Source organism: Epinephelus lanceolatus, chromosome 19 (genome assembly GCF_041903045.1).
Source record: "Epinephelus lanceolatus isolate andai-2023 chromosome 19, ASM4190304v1, whole genome shotgun sequence".
Lineage (NCBI taxonomy): Eukaryota > Metazoa > Chordata > Actinopteri > Perciformes > Serranidae > Epinephelus > Epinephelus lanceolatus.
The window spans coordinates 2,228,634-2,248,544 of NC_135752.1; the positions used below are offsets into that span (position 1 = coordinate 2,228,634).

The following is a 19,911-nucleotide window of genomic DNA, read 5'->3' on the forward strand; positions in this document are numbered from 1 at the left end:
TAAATCCACCATGATGAGGCCATTTATTCGTTTTGTGATAAAACTAAATGCGTCCATGTTGTTGATCACGGATGTTGATATCAACTGTTCAGTTTCATGTTTCATACATGTTATGTTTGTACCCATAAGCAAACGGGGAAACGCATTAACTGTACATAATTATTTATCTTTATTTTGGCCATGATCAATATTCTTTTGTTTATGAACACTGGTAGATAACTATCTTGCCACAGGTGGTCGTTGGCTGCTCCTGACGCTACCGTCATAAAAACAAGAGAGGAAGAAATCTGAGTATCTGATTGGTCGAAGGACCGAACTGAACAGTTGATATCAACATCCGAGATCAACAACATAGACGCATTTATTTTTATCACAAAACTAATAAATAATCATGGTGGATTTACTGAACAGAGTTCCTGAAAAAACGCTGCACTTAACAGCTTATTGTAATTTCTCCCCATTATGTTACGTTGTGTGTGTTTAGAGATGTTATAACAACATATTAATGCAACTGCGATGTTTCCTACCTTTTTTGGATAAGCGGGGAACATAGAACCTTTTTTTAGTAAGAGGGAAACATAGAACCCGGGAAACATAGAACCTTTTTTGTGTAAGCAGGGAACATAGAACCTTTTTTGCAGGGTTAAATGGGGAACATAGAACCCGGGGAACATAGGGATGATCCCATTAAGGATATGTGTACCGTTTTAGCTTGCTGTCAGACAGACTTTTCCAACAGGAAAACGAAGTTATACTGCTCGTTGTTCTCCAGCAAACCAGAGTCCACTGACAAAAACAGCAAGTTTACCTCACTCGCAGCACACATGAGTTGCTGGTCTACGTGCTGCAAGGTAAAATTGCTGGTGTGCTGGAGACAGTGAATTAACAAGTGATATAACGTCAGTTTCTTGACAGAATGGGCTGTCTTGACGGCAAGGTAAAGCAATGAAAAATATTCTTTATGTGGCTTACACTTAAATTGACATTGATTTTATTAGGTTTGCATCTTTTAGGTGGCTTAAATATGTTTAGCTGCTGACCCCGTCCACAGCAATGTAAAGCCTAAGTCGTGTGCTGGTAGCCTGTCTGCTTCTCTGTACTGGCAGTGCGTTGACCGCCATCTTCTGTGCGTAGTCCCTCATACAACCCCACTTCACAAATCCCGAACTATCCCTTCAACCCGAAATAAGTTTTACAATACATGACCAGTGCTGCAATCTGCTACACCAGCAAATGTAATGTAATGTTTACCAGACACAACCAATACAATTCATAACACAATGTTAAGATTGATATTAATAATATGAGTAATAAAGAGTAGTTTCAATACAATTCATTTGTGGCTATAAGAGATTTTCTGACATCTGTTTAATATGCTTGCCTCTTACAGATTTGAAGAATACCAGATGAACAAAAGCATCACAATATAATTTGTTGTGTTAGTAAACAAATTAATATCAGATAATCATATTGATTTACTCAGTCTCACTGAAACCTGGCTGTGTCAAGATGAATATGTTAGTCTAAATGAGTCCACTCCTCCCAGTCATAATAATACCCACATTCCTTGAGGCAGCGGCCGAGGAGGGGGAGTTGCAGCCATTTTTAACTCTAGTCTGTTCATCAGCCCTAAACCTAAACTAGATTATAATTCATCTGAAAGCCTCGTTCTTAGTCTTTTACATCCGACCTGGAAAACCTCACAGCCACTTTTATTTGTTATAGTGTACCGTGCTCCTGGCCCGTATTCTGAATTTGTATCTGAATTCTCAGAGTTTTTATCCAGTTTAGTTCTTAAATCAGATAAAGTTATTATTGTAGGCAATTTTAACATTCATGTCAGCGTTGATAATGACTCCCTGGCTACCGCGTTTATCTCATTATTAGACTCCATTGGCTTCAGTCAGGGTGTACATGAACCCACTCACTGTTTTAACCATACCCTCGATCTAGTTCTGACGTATGGAATTGAAATTGATAACCTAAAAGTCTTTCCACAGAATCCCTTGCTATCAGATCATTATCTGATTACTTTTGATTTCTTTTTACTCGATTACACGCCACTCAGCAACAGTTACTATACTAGATGTTTATCAGATAGTGCTGTCGCAAAATTTAAGGAAATGATTACTCCGTCGTTAAATTCAATACCAAGTCCTTCAGTAACAAAGGTTTCCCGTGCCGACTTTAACCTCTCCCGAATTGATCATTTTGTCGATAGCACCAATTCCTTTCAGCCATTAGTGGTGTCTGTACTCATTAAACGGTCCGTGAAAATAATATCTTTTCCAGCGGATATCTTAGTTACAACATGATTGAGCTAGCAAAGCAGTTTTGTGTTGCTATGTGTGGCATTTATTCAGTTTTAGGAAATCACGATGTCTAGAAAGCATCAGTGGCTGCAGCTGACACACAGCAAAATCGTGAGTGTTAATTCAACTCCCACAGTGTTAATTTTAACACTTTTTCTGAGTTTATATAATTCTCACGGATTTTGAGTTAAAATTACACTTTGCAAAGTGTTAATATTTTAACTCTTTAATAGTGTTAGATATTTGACACTCTTGGTGTTGTTTTATGACACCACATAAGTGCACTTTTAACTTGAAATTGTGTTATTCCCTTTCACTGTGAGTGTTAATCTTTAACATACAGTGTTATTTTATGACACATTAAAGTGTGGTTTTAACACTAAAATTGTGTTATTCCTTTTCACTATGAGTGTTAATTTTAACATAACCAGTGTTATTTTATGACACATTAAAGTGTATTTTTAACCCTAAACTCGTGTTTTTTCCTTTCACTAGTATGTTAATTAGCATTGTTTTGTTTTACAATACATTACAGTAAAAGTGCCTTCTGTGTTTACTAGCCTAACATACAAGTTACCAAATCTGAAAATTCTTGTAGTCACCTGCAAGGCTACAGAAAGTTATCAGTTCAAATGTGTTGACCAGCAACAGTGATCAAGTAATAAAATCATTCAAACATACATCTCTTTTTTTTCTTTTTATTTCAAAAAATACGTAACTTCCCAGCACCATAGGAATTAGCACAATAATAAGATCAGGCACAAGTTAAACATTTACAAAGTAAATAATGGCACAATATATTGGCTCTCATCTCCACCATAAGCACTTTGTAAGTCAAAGGGCTTATAAATCACAAGACTATCTGCTTTAACAACATCTTTGTCATTACTTTCAAGTACTTTGTAAGCATGAAAATGTTCATTGAAATGGTCAACCACAAGCTTGTTTACAAGGAACCAGATAACACTGTCAACAACAATTATTTTTTCTATTCTGCAAAACACAGGTATGTCGTGTTCAATCTCACTGCAAATTATCAGTCCTGCCCTGTACTCTGTCCCACTGATTGTAACCCAGTTAGTTGCACGGATGTCTTGCGATACAGACTCAACATGCAACGCTCGAGCCAACACATCTCCATAGTCCTCATTGTCCACATTAATAGATTTCATTGGTCCATACTCAATACATTTTGGATGTGATGTCTCCCAATGACATGCAATAGACATTTGATGTTTTTTTGCAAGAGATTTTGTGATGTTTTTGAAGTTTTTAAGAGTGTTTTTGAAAATCCTGTGTTTCGCCTCAAACCTCATGCTCCACATATGTATTAGTGGTCCAATTTTTCGGATACAAGACGGATAATGAATCATGAAGTGATGTTTCGGGATCAGGTTTCTATCAGGATACAGCGCTTTGAACAACTCATGATGTTCCATTATCAAATGCTTGAGAAGCACAGTCATGCCACGTGTAACAGATGGAGAAAATATAATGTTGATTATCTGCAGTAAAAGCAGCAGCAAAAACCAGTTTCGGTTTCCTTCTGGCACAATGTCACCAAAAAGCAGAGGAATGTTTCTTACAAGACAAAGAGTCTGAATGGAATTCAGCCCAATATTATTGCCACTACTGTCCAGGTTAATCCTTGTAGGACGATTTTTGCGCTCCACATACCCATAGTCAAAGGCATAAATTCTTGACAACAGGTCAGGTTTCGACAAAACATTTTCTGAGAGATATTCCAACAGTAACTTCAGCTCATACTGAGCCACGCCCTCAAGAATGTCATGCATAATGTCCAAAGAAAAATTATGACAAACATGAAAGAACTGTAGGCTGTTAAGAGTCGAGTTCTTTTTTAAACCGAACACAGATAACTTATGTGGGTCTGACTGCAACTCAGCGCAGTGCATTTCAAAAAGTTCCTTTCCACGCAAGATTATCTTGGGGTCATCCTCATTGTAAACAATCTGGGCATCACCTTTTTCTATCAAACATAAACGACAAAAATAACGTCCATTGAAAGATTCTGTAAATCCCAGAATTGCGTGCATCCCCAAGTTGTCCCCAGTTATCTGACATATAGTGCCATGGACTTTTTCAGCTGAAAATGGCAAATCAATGCCACAACTCTCAAGTGTTTTGATGTCATTAATCAGTGGCTCTAGAATAGGATTAAAGCCATATTTTTTCAAATCTTCAGTGTGAAACAATGCAACCAAATGAATATTCATCAAAGCAGAGTTAAACTTTGGTGGAAGATTTCTGAGGACAAAATACAGAGCCCCTATGTTGTGAACACCACGTTTTGAACCCAGTGGGTTAGCGGTCTCAAAGTTGTCATAGAACAACTGAATTTGTAAAGAATTCGGCTGTTTAGGGAACAACGGATGTGTCTTAGAATAACTTCCATCACAAAAGTCTTCGTATCTGTCAGGTCTTGATATACAAGTTTCCCCAAGCAGTTTACAAATATCAGCATTTCGGCACATGAATTTTATCGTTCCCGAAATTGGTATATAAACAAATGCATCGTTCACTGGGACTTGATCATAAGTACCTGTTTGTTTATTTCACCTTGTATCAAATCGAATTCCAAGAAATTTTTCGACTGGCTCCACAACACCCCATTTCTTGTTGAAATAATTCGATCTTTTACTTTCAGTATTGAAGTTAATAAATGGGTTTTCAAAAGTCTCCAGATCTTTTTCCAATGCAGCTCTTACAGGATTATCTTTAGGCACAGCAGACAGTACTTGCTGCTTAACCTGAGAGTGCAGTCCACTAGCAAGTTCTTCCAACTGATGAAACAACACTATTTGCTATGCCACTTCCTTGTAGTTTAGCAATAATTGAAGCACAAATATTTTCTGTGTTCTCTTTGTTTCTTTGACCTGATCCATTGTCCTCAAAACACTCAGACTCTGGGTTCTGCAGGACACTTGCTCCAGCAACTCCTGAGGTATCTTGGAGCATGTGGAAATTAGTTTGAGATGACTCTGGCATTGCTGCATCTCCACTTTGACTAGAATCCTTCTCATGAGAACTAAGTAAATGTTTTTTTAAACCTGAATACGTTGAAAACTGACGCCTACAACGATCTTGTGCACAAACTAACTTGAACCTGGTGCTAGGATAAAAACTATGATCAAGTCTTAGATGAGAGATCAAGGACTGGCAGGGATCATGCACAGCTTGACAAATGAAACACTTAAACATTTCAGTACTTTAGTTGAAGACTTTAGCACGGAACTCACAAACTCTGGGAGACTCATTTGTTGTTGCTACATCAATGTTACAAACTGTTGTTTGCACGAAGGTGAAGAGCTGGCCCAGGCACTCATCGTACGACAGGTTGAACACGTAGTGGATTTAAACAGTTCATCAAATGCACCCAATGAGCTAGTGGCTTGGCAGGGGATGAGCTGTTTGTCCACAACAATGTAGAAGGTGTCAATCCTGTTCCTGGTTCGGCCAACAGCAAGGATGTATGGTTGTCTGCCATCTCTTCCACGAAGGTGTTCATCCAAGCTGCAGCATGACTGAAAACAAAGATAAGACAGATGAGACTTAAAGAGAGCGAGAGAGCGAGACTTTGTCTAGTCCCTTTTTTTGACTGCCTTTCCAAGGCATTTCAAATCAAGTTAATACATAAAATAAAAAATAGATAGGCATATTGGATTAAAAAAAAGACATGCATACCTTGTGAAAGTGCAACATTTTGTCCACTGCATCACTGGGGCTTATCTTGGTCCTTTTCCGTCCAGCTGTGGGTGGCAGGAGATGGAGAAGGAGCAGCAGAGAAGCCATGTCACTGTCCCAGGCTATCAGGAGGAAAATGAGGTGAAACAAGCCATTAGTATCAAGTTGGAAAGCACAAAGTAACAAGTACTTCCTGTTAATCATGTCAATTAGCTTACTGGTGTCATCATTCTCTGTCAGTTTCTCAGCAGCTGGACTGATCTGTATCTCAAGAACGATGTCTTGCTCCAGTGTCTGAGCTGGGTAGTTAATAGATTTCATGTGATCAGAATCAGGTCACAAAAAATAACTACACTTTCAAATATAAGATGGAGAAAAGAATACAGTTAGATTATAAAGCATTATACTTAAGTCTTAAAAACACAGCTATTGTCAAGACATGAAATAGGCTAGTATAATCATAGACTTATGCCAGAGGGTTTTTTTTCATACCTGATTGGTTTGGCCAATTCTAAATTATGATTATGTTCCAATGAATATCAAAGTAAGTCACTCCTCACTTTTCACTGGTGACTTAACCAATATCTGATATGGATAACAACCTACCTGCATCAGGAATTCTGTCACGTACTGTTAGGCATAAATCTGGACTGGCCTCTATCAGTTCAGAAAAGATGTCTTCCTCAACTACTGTGTTGGTTTCATCAAAAGCATCAAGTTCGGTAGCATCAGGAAGCCCAAACTTGTATTTGACTGTAAGATAACCATGAAAACAGATGTAAAATTGATACCCAAATTGAAAACCAAAATAGATCCTCAATACATAAATCCTTGTGTTTATTTGTTGTGAAGGCAACTTTGAGATGGCTACTCACCTTGAGCGATGAAATCCAAAAAGGTGAACCCTGACAGTAGTCAGATATACTTCTTGGTATTCTGGTACTTCACCTTGAGTAACATTGCCACATCTTTAGACTGCACCTTGTAGAATAAGTGGAGAAATGTGGCTGTTAAACAGACTTCATCAGGTGCAAGGAAATAATTTTTGAGACTGAGATGGACCCAATGTGGTCCCTGTAGGAAATTGATGCAACGAATAGCACTCAAGCAAAACAAACTGAAGCCTAGTTTATACTAGTTTAAACGCGCACCTCACGACGGCGTCGCGCGCTGGCGAGTTGGGCTGTCGTGTACCTCCAAGATTTTGAAACTTGTCGCGCGCCCCACGCGCTGTCGCGGCTTGCAAGTATAGTATTTTTCTTTCCTGCCCTCTATTTCCGGTGAATATTGCAACGGACAATGTGAATAGTATAAACGCCTGTGCGCTCTGACCAGTGGCCTTTCTAGCCTAAGTGGCGCCCTGGGCGACAACCCCCTACAGGGCGTGAAAATTAACATTTTACCTCATCTGCCATAGTGACCTCCAAAAATTTACCGGCCAAACATATTTTTCACCAGCCAAATAAAAAAATTGTGCCTTATTTGACGAAAAATAATTACCTTACGTTTTTAGCATGAAAATCCAACTTTAGGAAAATCCAACCCTATCCTCTGTGTTTCTTTAGCATGCTTGCGGCAAAGGCTGCAGTAGTAGTATCACGATACCACGGCAAAAATGAGGCAGATGTGCCTTTTTTTATTTATAAAAAGATAAATCACTTTTCTATAATACATCAATGATATTTCAATGGAATAAACTACTTATTGACTTATTCATACTTCAAAAACAGCATCAATAAGTGATTAACATAGGGGGGATCAAAATAAAATACATAAATAAAATAAAAATCAACCAGCCACCCTCCTCCCCTGACAAGTAAAGAACAGTCCCTTCATAAGTAAAGAACAGTCCCTAAAGTGCGGTGAGGTTTGTGGACCGTTACCTGCCACAAAGAGAGAAATGTGAACGGCTTGTTTATCCTCTGACACGCCACATAGGCCTACCTGTGTGCCACCACGGCTCGGTTGTCCAGGTACTACTGGGCAGTCATGACACCAACGAAAGAGGAAATTACTGGACCTGGAGTCGGACTTCTCTGTTGCCGGTAAGTCATTATCTTGCGCTGCAGAGCACTATGAGCATCCGCCGTGTTCCTGTCTGTGACCCCCCGTTCAACCCACAACCGCCAGGATTTGCCTTTCCTTTCTGCTGCTGGTTGAAACGTGATAATAGGGGCGCCCACTCCACAAACTGAATGTGGAAATCAGCGGTAGTCTACAAAACGTTTTTGTTTTTTGTTTTTTTTTTGGAAGGCGCTCGTGCGCCCTCACGTAGATTGCGCCCTGGGCGGTTGCCCACATTGCCCATAGCAAAAACCGTCCCCGGTTCTGACGAGGTGCACGCACCATCCGCGAACGAAGCCAGGCGAACGTCCAAAATGGCGCAGGGCACTCGGCGAGATGTCAGCTGCGACCCAATTATTTTGACCAGAACAGCTCAGGCATGGACATCACTCACTCGGCTACCGCTCACACAAACACAAAACTACACATTATCACTATGAGTGCTGTCAGGGATAATGTGTAGTTGTGTGTTTGTGTGAGCGATAGCCGAGTGAGTGATGTCCATGCCTGAAATGGAGACGAAACTACGGCGGCGGCGACGCCACCACCCCTTCCCTACATTGTTGCGCAGTTTTAAATTTGACAAAACACTCACCATCATTAGACTTAAAAAACGTTAGTTAATCCACCTCAGGTCACCTTAGTACATTTAAAAACATTTATTTTAGCTTAACACTTGATATTTGGCTGGATAAATAAGTTGCCACACTGGATAACGTTAACTTTTTTTAAGCAACCACTCCTTGCCAGCAAACAGCGTCAATGCCAATTGAGTTGCTTTACACCCCCATGTTATGTTATCACGACTTCATACAGCGATTACCATCCTGTAGAAGTAAATATATTCGGTTCTTACCTTCTTTAAACCGGATAATCCACACAATCCAGACAAGTTTTTTCTTTTCCGTCTTCTCCTTTTCCAACCGACGTTGACTGAAAAAGACGCGAATGTCTGACCACACCGGATGTTGTAATCAGCTCCGGCAGGAGTGACTGTAACTCAGTCACAGGTGTAAACATTTAACTCGCTTGATTGACAATGCTCGCAGAGCTTTTTTATCACTACAAGTTTTAAAACAACACCAAAATCAACACCCACAAACTCAAAATTATTAACACTGAAAAAACAACACTACAGATTTTGCTGTGCAGGGACAGCTAACACTAGCAGCAAAGCTAACAGGACGTTATCTGTTAAAAGCCTTCCGTTGTCGGATACGACATGAAACTACTCCAATTAGCTCAATAATGTCGTAACTAAGACATCCGCTGGAAAAAATATTTTCTTCACGGATGAGCACACGTTTGATAAAACGGAGTTAAATCTCTCAGCATCCATTTTCAAGCTCTGTGTGTGTTTGTTTCCTTGCGGACAAGAAAAGGGGGAGCGCACATTTCCGAGAAGGCGTGTCCTTTTCAAAAATGCAAGAGGCGTTGCTTTGTTGCCGGCCGTTTTCGCCGGTGTGTTAAACACACTTTAGAAAGGAGTGTCCCCAGACTATCAGAAGGCGGAGATCTCTGATTGTCTGGTGGCGAGACTATGAAGCCAGAAGAAAGTAATCAATTAACTAAACTTCATAATTGCCTTAAAGACATGAAAACCTGGATGAGCACCAATTTCCTGATGTTAAATTCAGACAAAACTGAAGTTATTGTTCTTGGCCCCAAACAACTCAGAAACTCTTTATCTGATGACATAGTTTCTCTAGATGGCATTGCTCTGGCCTCTAGCACTACTGTAAGAAACCTCGGAGTAATATTTGATCAAGATTTGTCTTTTAATTCTCATTTAAAACAAACCTCACGGACTGCATTTTTTCATCTGCGTAATATTGCGAAAATTAGGCCTATCCTGACCCGAAAAGATGCAGAAAAATTGGTCCACGCTTTTGTTACCTCAAGGCTGGATTACTGTAACTCTCTATTATCAGGTAGCTCTAGTAAGTCCTTAAAAACTCTCCAGCTAATTCAGAATGCAGCAGCACGTGTACTAACAGGAACTAAGAAACGAGATCATATTTCTCCTGTTTTAGCTTCTCTGCACTGGCTCCCTGTAAAATCCAGAATTGAATTTAAAATCCTACTGTTAACTTATAAAGCTCTAAATGGTCAAGCTCCATCATATCTTAGAGAGCTCATAGTGCCATATTATCCCACCAGAACACTGCGCTCTGAGAACGCAGGGTTACTCGTGGTCCCTAAAGTCTCCAAAAGTAGATCAGGAGCCAGAGCCTTCAGCTATCAGGCTCCTCTCCTGTGGCATCATCTTCCTGTTACGGTCCGGGAGGCAGACACCGTCTCCACATTTAAGACTAGACTTAAGACTTTCCTCTTTGATAAAGCTTATAGTTAGGGCTGGCTCAGGCTTGCCCTGTACCAGCCCCTAGTTAGGCTGACTTAGGCCTAGTCTGCCGGAGGACCCCCCTATAATACACCGGGCACCTTCTCTCCTTCTCTCTCCTTCTCTCTCTCTCTCTCTCTCTCTCTCTCTCTCGTATCCTATTACTGCAACTCGGCCATTCTGGATGTCACTAACTCGGCTTCTTCTCCGGAGCCTTTGTGCTCCACTGTCTCTCAGATTAACTCATATCACAGCGGTGCCTGGACTGCGTGACGTGTGTGGTTGTGCTGCTGCCGTGGTCCTGCCAGATGCCTCCTGCTGCTGCTGCCATCATTAGTCATTAGTCATACTTCTACTGTTATTATACACATATGATTATTGTCACACATGTATACTGCCAGATATTAATCTCTCTCTCTCTCTCTCTCTTTCTGTCTCATTGTGTCATGCGGATTACTGTTAATTTATTATGCTGATCTGTTCTGTACGACATCTATTGCACGTCTGTCCGTCCTGGAAGAGGGATCCCTCCTCAGTTGCTCTTCCTGAGGTTTCTACCGTTTTTTTTCCCCCGTTAAAGGGTTTTTTTTGGGGGAGTTTTTCCTGATCAGCTGTGAGGGTCCAAAGGACAGAGGGATGTCGTATGCTGTAAAGCCCTGTGAGGCAAATTGTGATTTGTGATATTGGGCTTTATAAATAAAATTGATTGATTGATTGAAACAGGACCTCCGGTTCCCAACCCAAGTCCCTATGGACTGAGGTACTGCTGCCCTCAAGAGATAAATAAAATATTCACACTGAGTTTTCATTCAAGTGTGCAACAAAGTAAAGGTAAAGGCCAACCTATGTCTACATACCCATCTCATCATGATGATTTAATGTACAGTTTACATTTAATTCAATAAACTGAATTTTTTTCACATCTGCTATTTACATTTTACTTTCTGCATTGTATTTGTTTTTTTATGTCCCTGTACATAACTTCATAAATGATTAAACCCTGACTAAATGACTATACCCTGTGCATGCATACTTCCATGTCAAGATACCTGACATGGGGTTCATGTTTATATTTTTCATAATCCTACAGCTTGCTTTTTTCTTATTTTCACCTCACCTATGTAAAGTTTTTCATTTATCCCCTCCAATGTTGTAGTGTGACATTGTAATTTCCCTTCAGACACTTGACAGTCTGTAATCAACCTAGGAACTGACTTAACATTCAAGAATATCTTTAAGCACATTTTCACAGACAGTATACCCTCAAATTTACTTCTGCCTTCAACATCCAGCAAGAAATGTTAGTTCCTGCATTCTGACATTTTGTAATGCAGTAAAACTAACTCACTAAGTTTTGCTGTCTCTTCAATAAGATACACTGTTAGGACTTTACAACACACTAAACTCTGTACAGTCAGTTATGAATAAAGTAATAAAACCCTTATCAAAATGGATGTCTACTTGTTATGGTGTTTGTCAGTCACAGTAAAAATTTGAATGATTTTGCCTGAACGTAATTCTAATGCAATAATGGGGATTTCACAACGAATTTTCCCGCGTTCTGTCCTTTTTTTTTTTTATTGATATACACCACGGCTGTCTAAAGTAATTTTAGTTCATGGGCCACATACTGCCCAATTTGATCAGATGTTGGCCAGTCTGGTCAATTCATTGAATATTAACCAATAAATACCACATTCCAATTTTTCCCCTTCTTTTAGTGTAAAGAAGTAAAACTAGCTTACATTCTTAAAGTATTAGCTATTTATAAACCATCAATTTACAATAGGCTATATAAAAAAGCCTGACAAGTTCACGATGTCAGATTGTCATTTAAATTTGAATTTATTATTTTTCTGCAATTTTCACTACTCAAACTCAGTCAGTGGGCTGGGCTACAGAAGTACATGACAACTATTAAGAAAACATGTATGCATGTCTACAAGTTTCTTGATGTGACTGTATAAGCATAACATTTCATGTACAGCACAGCAGTAAAGTCATCCAAGGCAAACTATGATTTATAAATTTGGGTTCTACAAATAAAATTGGATTAGATTTGGTTTAATAAAATAACACAAGAAACATACAGGTCAAGTAACAAGATAAATATTTATTCAACCTGACCGCTATCGTTTGAGCACCGAGAGACCGAGTTTCGCACAAGAGGAAGAAGAAAACGAATAACAAGACCGAGTAAGAGAAGAGTAATAGTAAGTTAATACATATAATAATTATAGATAGATAGACAAATAGATAGATAGATAGATAGATAGATAGATAGATAACCCTAATAAGTACAACGAACCGTAACTGTGCGAATTGAAGTCGTCTGTCGTGGTTGAATGGTAAAATCGCTAGCATTCTCTGGTAATGTCTTCACTGTGTTAGCAGGCAAATTGGGTAACACTAATAAAAGGTACATTGATTTTGCTAAAAAAAATTGGAGCAGAAATAAAAGTGTGCGATATAACGACACATCATATGCTGTTTAGTGTCTGTATAAGTTTGTTTGTATCAGTTAATGGTATATCTTTTTAACTATAGCCTGACTGCGCATGTCAGACTGTGTGTGTTGCAGTGGATCCTCCAGGAGAGATGCCGTCTGCCGAAGCACAGGTGGGTTGCTGTCTGGTCATGCTAACCAAGCTAGTTAGGTAGCCGTCTTATTTGAATAGCCCCCATTTCCCCACATAGATAGCACAGTGTTGCAACAAAGAAGTGCCTTCCAAGGACACTGCACGGTCAAGCCTTCGCATAGCCGTGGTCTAACTAGCCGCCCCCAACTTCGCTAAATCCGACACAGTTTTATTCATTGTATTATTATGTATTGTGTTCACATCGTGTACAGTTTAGATTTCATAGCCTCTGCCTCTTAGGTAAGACTTGACCACAGTTTTAGGCACGTCGCTAGTGTGTGCTATAGCCACGTCACAAATCTACATAGCTCCAGTTAGACCCCCTAATGCATGTCAGATTACATTTTTTTAAATACAGAAATATGTTGCTCGTGCAAAATGCACTTTTAGTTGTGGCTGCAATGTGGATATTATTCCTTTCATATATGATGTAGTGAGCTGCCTGAGTGCAGTCGAACAACACAACATTTTCTCATAGTGATGAGTATACGCTCTTCGTAGTTCACATAATCGGGTTTATTCTTTAAAAAAAAAAAAAAAAATATATATATATATATATATATATATACATATATATATATATATATACATACATATATGTATGGTTGACATACTGTAACTTCTTTATTGACAAAATTAGAACTTGCTTATAAAGTGACTCAGAGCTCATGAAAAGAGACCAATTTTGTTAGCACACCCACATACTGGTCATGGTCCCCCTTAGCACCTGGAAAATAAAATCCTGGCACTGGGCACTACTGCCTTAGTTTATTTACACAGAATCAAACAAGACCAACATAATGCTCCGCTAGTGTTAGATTTTAGACTCGGAGAGACTGGAGGCAAAAGTACGAGCAGCAGTGTGGCCATTGGTGCATTAATCTTTATCAGGGTGAGAGCAACACTGACGAGTGACCAAGGAGACTGCCCACAGAAAATGGTGAATAAAGATTTACTGTTAAAACTTTGTTGAATATAAAACACCAAATTGGCCCACAGACAACAATCTAAAACAATGTTCTAAAAACAATGTTAAAAATATAATAAAAGACAAGGGAGATTAAAGGTTCAATTAAAAATCAAGGGGCTAAGAATAATAAAAATGCTGGGCTTCCTCCCAGTCCCTCCACGCGCTTGGTAGAGGTTCAGCAGTCGTTGGAGGTTACCCACAGGCTCTGGCCGGCAACTAAAACATAGAGAATGCTGCCAGTATCCAAAGCAAATAAACACAGTACTGTCTAACATTCTATGGAGACCGGGAGGTGACACGCATATGTTATTTTTTCTAAAACGCATGTGCGCTTTTTAAGTCGTGCGCACGTTTTATAACACACGCGCACGTTTTATTAAAGCGTGCGAGTTATTACTATTTCGCACGCGCGTTTTATAAAAGGCATGCGTGCCTGGCTATCGGCGCCTCATACTCCCACCAACTGCAGCAGATGGACAGATATCAAGAGGAGGGATATCATCTGTCTATGCCTTAGCGTGCCGAGGTAAACAGTAAGACAATAGTAATGATGAGACAGTGAACTGTGACTGCTCTTCACAAAATCCTCCCGGATAATGCTATCTTTATTAAACATACGCCGAGGCTAACTAGCTGCACCAAATGCTAACAGAAAGACCGTAATTTAGCTAACATTAGTGAGACTACATGCAAAATAACACAGCGGGATAACCAGAGCTATACTAGCAAACTTTTAAACACCGATGCATCAAAACAAATCCATTATTTGACATTACACACAGTGTAACGTTATTGTCTTACAGTCACACAAAACTATTGGTCAACACACTCTCACTCGGCTTGGTTTGGTTGTTGTCTGTTCTCATTAGCAGCTCAGCTGGCTGGCTGGAAGTCCCTGGTGTAAACAACAGTCCAGTATACTGGAGAGCAGCGTTGTTTGTTTGTTTTACAGTTTCAGACATTAATACTACAACGCACCAAACCAGGAAGACTGAATAATTTCGTTAAAAAACAGAATTGAATTTATTATTTGAAACCACTGACACTCTTTCAGCATCCCCTCCGGCACCAACTGCCGGTGCCTGAACGCACCACCCCCATTCAAAATAAATGGGATTTCACACGTTTTTGCTGGATTGTCTGATCCTGTGTGAGGGTATAGCCTACTGCCATCTCAAAATGCTCAGCTTTTGATAAAGCCATCTTGTTTTGTTTACATAACCTCTTTATTAGCACCAGATCACAATAGATTGATGTTAAATTCAACAAAACAAAAGCTTCTTTTATTGTAGACTGGTGTTTTCTTTGGCTGATGATTGGTTTGTAACATTTGCTCCCCAGACTGGTATTATAGAGCACAGAGCACCATCTGCTGGTATCCCTATTATCAACCAGAATAAAATATTCACATCCAACAAGTGGGTTTATTGGGAGTTTAGTATTTTCAACATCTAATGCCCAGCTCCAGCACAATAACACCGGCAAGAATTTAAAACTACTGTCACACCTTGGGCTCTAGTTTCCCAGCACAGCGCAGGGTGGCGTAGGGTGGCGAACCCCGCCGCACAGAGCTAGTTTCGAGCAGCACAACCCGAGGCTCGCTCAGTTTGGTAGTTTGGCAGACCGGGGTGCGCTGAGATGGGTGTGGCGGCGCAGCAGGGGGAGGTGTCAACAGATCCAGCTTGGCGCAGTGACAGTTTTGTGCCAAAAGGCTTCACCGAAGGTGCGCTAAAAGCTCGCCATCTGAAACCAGGTCTACTGTCAGCGCAGGTGGAGCGCAGCCGGTGTAAGCCGAAGTTTGGCTGACCGGCGGACAGTGCGCACACGTCACCAAAACCTCACAGGCAGGTTTCCAGAATATCAAGCACATTAATAATGCAATAAATACCCAAAAAAACACTATTCAATGCAACTATCTGCAATCAGCACATAAATGTATCTCTATATCGACTGTCCCGTCACATCTGATGTCAGATCAAAGGGGATTGGCACCGTTTGGCACGTTTGACACGCGTAATGGAAACCCAACCTGATTTGATTAACACAGCTGCAAACTAATGAGTTCACATCCCTCTCAGCCAACCACAAACAGCCACAGCATCAGATAGGGAGTATATATTCAGCATCTGTCATCTTAGAAAAGCCAAAAGAAAAGAAACAGAGTGAGACTGCGAGAGAGAAAGAGAGAGCGCGCGCACGAGAGAAACGCAACATTGATTTACATCTGTGGTGACCTCCTCCCAGGCTACCTTTGCCTCATCAGCCCGTGGAGGTCTGCTCGCAGTTCCGTATATTCAGACACTGTGAGCTTGGACCTCCCGGACCAAAACATCAGGTTCCTCCTGGGAGAAGTTTGGCCATCTGACGCTGCTGCTCTCTTCTGCCATGGCGAATTGAGTAAACTCTCATTACGCCTTCGCGCGGCACATTTAAGGGCGAGGAGAGGGGCTCATTTGATTGGTGTGATGTGTGTAAAACCCACTCCACACCTTCTCTCCTCCCTCTTTCCGACTTGCGCAGGTAGGAGGGACGGAGGTGGGAAAGAGGAGTAGCTGCGCCAGGCGCACAGTGTGCCAAACTTGCAAAATCCGCCTGGCCACACCCAGTTGGCGAAGCGCAGGTGCGCTGCGCCCCCGCCGCGCCTGGTCTGCGAAACTAGAGCCCCTTGTCACAACTGTCTCACAGATATAATGTTATGTACTTGCATCCATTGTTACATTACACACAGTTTACAAACTTGTGCTGAACAATTTGCTATTAGGTCCACTGTGCCCTAAAGGATGGATGACGATCTCCAGACATTCCTGCAGCAACGCCTGGTTTCAGAGGAAACCATTGAGAAGATGGAGAAAGACAAGGTAAACTGAAGTTTTTATTTTAATTCATTGAAAGGGGATGGCCACCATATATGAAAGAAATCATAACAAGTAATTATTTGCTCTATTCCACATTGCAGTAAACAAACCAAAACCAAAAAGTTAATCTTCTAATGTCGGCCTGTGTTGATGTTGCAGATTGATGTCTCAGTTATTCCTCTTATGGGGGAAAGTGATCTTGCACAGTACCTCCCCAGTTATGGGGATAGGGTTGCTGTGGTAGCCTTCTGCCAGAAAAGGGATAAAGACTCAAGAAAGGAGGCAATCATCAACCGAATTAAAGGCAGGTTTTTGGGAGGAAGTCGGGAAGCAGCACCGTCAACATCAACGGGCACTAGGGGAACTCCATGGCAAGGTAACAAAAATGGAGAGAAAAAACAGAGGAGGTTAGAATTAGGGTGGGTGGATTATGATTCTGCAGAGCAGCGATTTAAGCAAGTGCGAGCAGTGAAAGGAGGAGGTACAAGGTCCTTGACAATTGAGAGAAATACAACTGTTGATGAAATCAGAGTATTGGCGGAATCTATTTTTTTCCCCAATGGTTCTTCCACTCGAAAGAAGCTCTCTGACTATCGCACAGAAGTCAGAGACTTTGCACAGTGCCAGATAAAGTTTTCCAGCACATGCAAGGAGCTTTATGAACATACTAAAGTTCGTCTACTTAGACTCTATCTTTGCACGAAACGCAAAGACCCAGACCAGTCCTCCAACTCTTCTACCTCCAAGTTACCTGCTTCTCAGCACTCTGCATACCAGTCCCCTGCAAGACAATGCCATGCCCTTGAGCCACCTTCCTCACAGTGCTCATACATCGAACCACCTGCCTCTCAGACCTTTGTGCTCGAACTACCTACTTCACAGTGTTCAGCCAATGAGCCACCTACCTCACAACACTTGGATGTGGAGCCACCTACCTCACAGCACTTGGATGTGGAGCCACCTACCTCACAGCACTTTGACCTGGAGCCACCTACCTCACAACACTTGGATGTGGAGCCACCTACTTCACAATGCTACGTCTTAGAGTCACCTTACTCCCAGCACTCTGCTCTTGAGTCACCTGTGTATATAAATGCTGGCACTCCAGAGGTATATGTGAATTCTTTTACACAATGTCTTAACCACTTCGACGTTTCTGTTGAATTCCACAAAATGTGCTTTACAGTGTTGACATATCTTTAATTGTTCTATTTTAAACATATGGATAATATCATTTTCAGGTATTCTACAGAGTTTTTGTCAACACATCAACAATAAACAGGTAACGCAAAACTCATAGTTATTGTTTCTAGGCTAAAATAATTCATAATCATGGATAGTTTATGGCTTACTATATTACAAGTCATGTATTCACATTTTTACTTGAGAAAAAGTACAAAAGCATGAATTTCAATATATACTTAAAGTACCAAATAAAAAGTACCCATTTCACCATCATAATTTTGCATTGTAATTAGAAATGCATTTATGTGTTCATCATTTAAATGTTGCAGCTGATAAAGATGGGTCTGATTTTAATTACTAACCTTTATCAGTTAATGTATGTTTTTTTTTTTTTTTTTAAGTAATTTAAGTCTTAAAGGTAACTGGTAACTAAAGTTGGCATTCAACTGTAGTGCAGTAAAAAGTTTTTGTCTGAAATGTAATGGAGTAAATGCAAAAGTATCAGGAAATGGAAATACTTAAGTACAGTAAAAGGAAACTTGCACTTTTTGGGGAATTAAGCCTATTCATCCAAAATTCCTATGAAGGACAAGAACAAAGATGCCTTTCCCTCTCTGTATGTTCAATAGGTTGTTAGATGGCTGCCCCATGCTGCCAATTTTGCGCATTAATGGGGAGAGACCTTTATGGCTATTTAAAGTCCTCTAAAACACACCCAAAAAAAATTGTAATTCACAAAAAAGTGCAGTTTTCCTTAAAGCACAGTACTTGAGTAAATGTACTTAGTTACCTTCCACAACTTCTGACTAGAGTGATTTCTCTTGTATAGCAGCCATATTCCCCGATATGAAACATTTTGTGACTTGCTGAAATGTTATTTAAATACTGTTGTCTGTTCAACGTGTAATTTTATGAACATTATCCATACAGTACTGAGCTGGAGGATGATTTGGATGCAACGGTGCCTCTTGATCCTCAGTGTAGTAGTCCAACAACACCACAACAGGTAAGTACATTTTGATTGATTGATGTTTTCTTTGGAAAATGAATAATATGAAAGTACTGTGTTGTATTTCTATAGTACTCTCAGTATCTTGCAACCTTAAATGTTCATTGAAATACATAATCACAATAGGTGTTTAAGACTTTAGATGAGTGTTGTAATCACTGCTGGTGACACAGAAGCACCTACTGTATATCAGCAGGCTAGAGAGAAGAGAACAGACACAGTAGGAGACATACCAGATGATGGCCCAACCTACGAATCACTGAGGTATACTATCTACATTGAATGTGAATTATAACTACACAATAAATAATTCTACTAATTTTGTTACCAGTTTGTTAATTTATTTATTATCATTTGCCTTTCACTCTTGTTTTGGTAGTGACATTTTACAAGACAGTGATCCTGAGGAAGAAATGCAAATGCTGTCGTCTCCTCGTCCAGACATGTTTCTATTTGTTTCTAATTCACAGGGGGTGACCAAAACAGTTAGAATTTTTCCATTGGGTGATGCTGTTATTTTAAGACAGGAAATATTTGGATGTTTCTGTGTCTAGTTTCTGCACAACCTTAAATAATAGTGTCTTAAAATAGGAACCAATGTCACTGCTCCCTCCTGTTCAAATGCATATGTTCACAATCACCTAATAACTAATGGTTGGATAATTTAGATAAAGTGAATATGTTTTTTATAACTCCTTACCTGAAGGCTCAAGATGGCCTTCGTGAAATCTTGAAGGACTTCAGAGGAGAGAACATCTGTGAATACACTACTTTGACAGTGGTGGTCAGAAGAAAGCGTGTTCTTCAAAGTGCCATTAATGCGCTAGGTAA

The 19,911-nt window shown here is 40.1% G+C and overlaps 1 protein-coding gene and 1 pseudogene across 2 annotated transcripts; one reads left to right on the top strand and one right to left on the bottom strand.

Annotated features, from left to right (window-relative positions):
• Positions 1 to 4,256: 4,256 nt before the first annotated feature.
• On the bottom strand, positions 4,257 to 7,078 carry LOC117269951 (uncharacterized; annotated as a pseudogene). The gene is made up of 5 exons (XR_013488156.1): positions 6,893 to 7,078; positions 6,624 to 6,770; positions 6,236 to 6,316; positions 6,018 to 6,139; positions 4,257 to 5,857 (listed from the first exon to the last, which is right to left on the bottom strand). The product of XR_013488156.1 is annotated as an uncharacterized LOC117269951 (transcript).
• Positions 7,079 to 16,811: 9,733 nt separating this feature from the next.
• Positions 16,812 to 18,172, top strand: LOC144458790 (uncharacterized). The gene is made up of 3 exons (XM_078162341.1): positions 16,812 to 16,889; positions 17,046 to 17,996; positions 18,128 to 18,172. The coding sequence occupies exons 1-3, from the start codon at positions 16,812 to 16,814 to the stop codon at positions 18,170 to 18,172; spliced, it is 1,074 nt and encodes a 357-aa protein (XP_078018467.1).
• The last annotated feature ends 1,739 nt before the right edge of the window (positions 18,173 to 19,911 follow it).

Bases quoted from the DNA above. Each gene is read 5' to 3' on its own strand.
- LOC144458790 (XM_078162341.1), top strand. From the start codon at position 16,812: ATGGATGACGATCTCCAGACATTCCTGCAGCAACGCCTGGTTTCAGAG. The intron at 16,890-17,045 runs GTAAACTGAAGT...TTGATGTTGCAG, and splicing joins AGAAGATGGAGAAAGACAAG to ATTGATGTCTCAGTTATTCC. The intron at 17,997-18,127 runs GTATATGTGAAT...TATCATTTTCAG, and splicing joins TAAATGCTGGCACTCCAGAG to GTATTCTACAGAGTTTTTGT.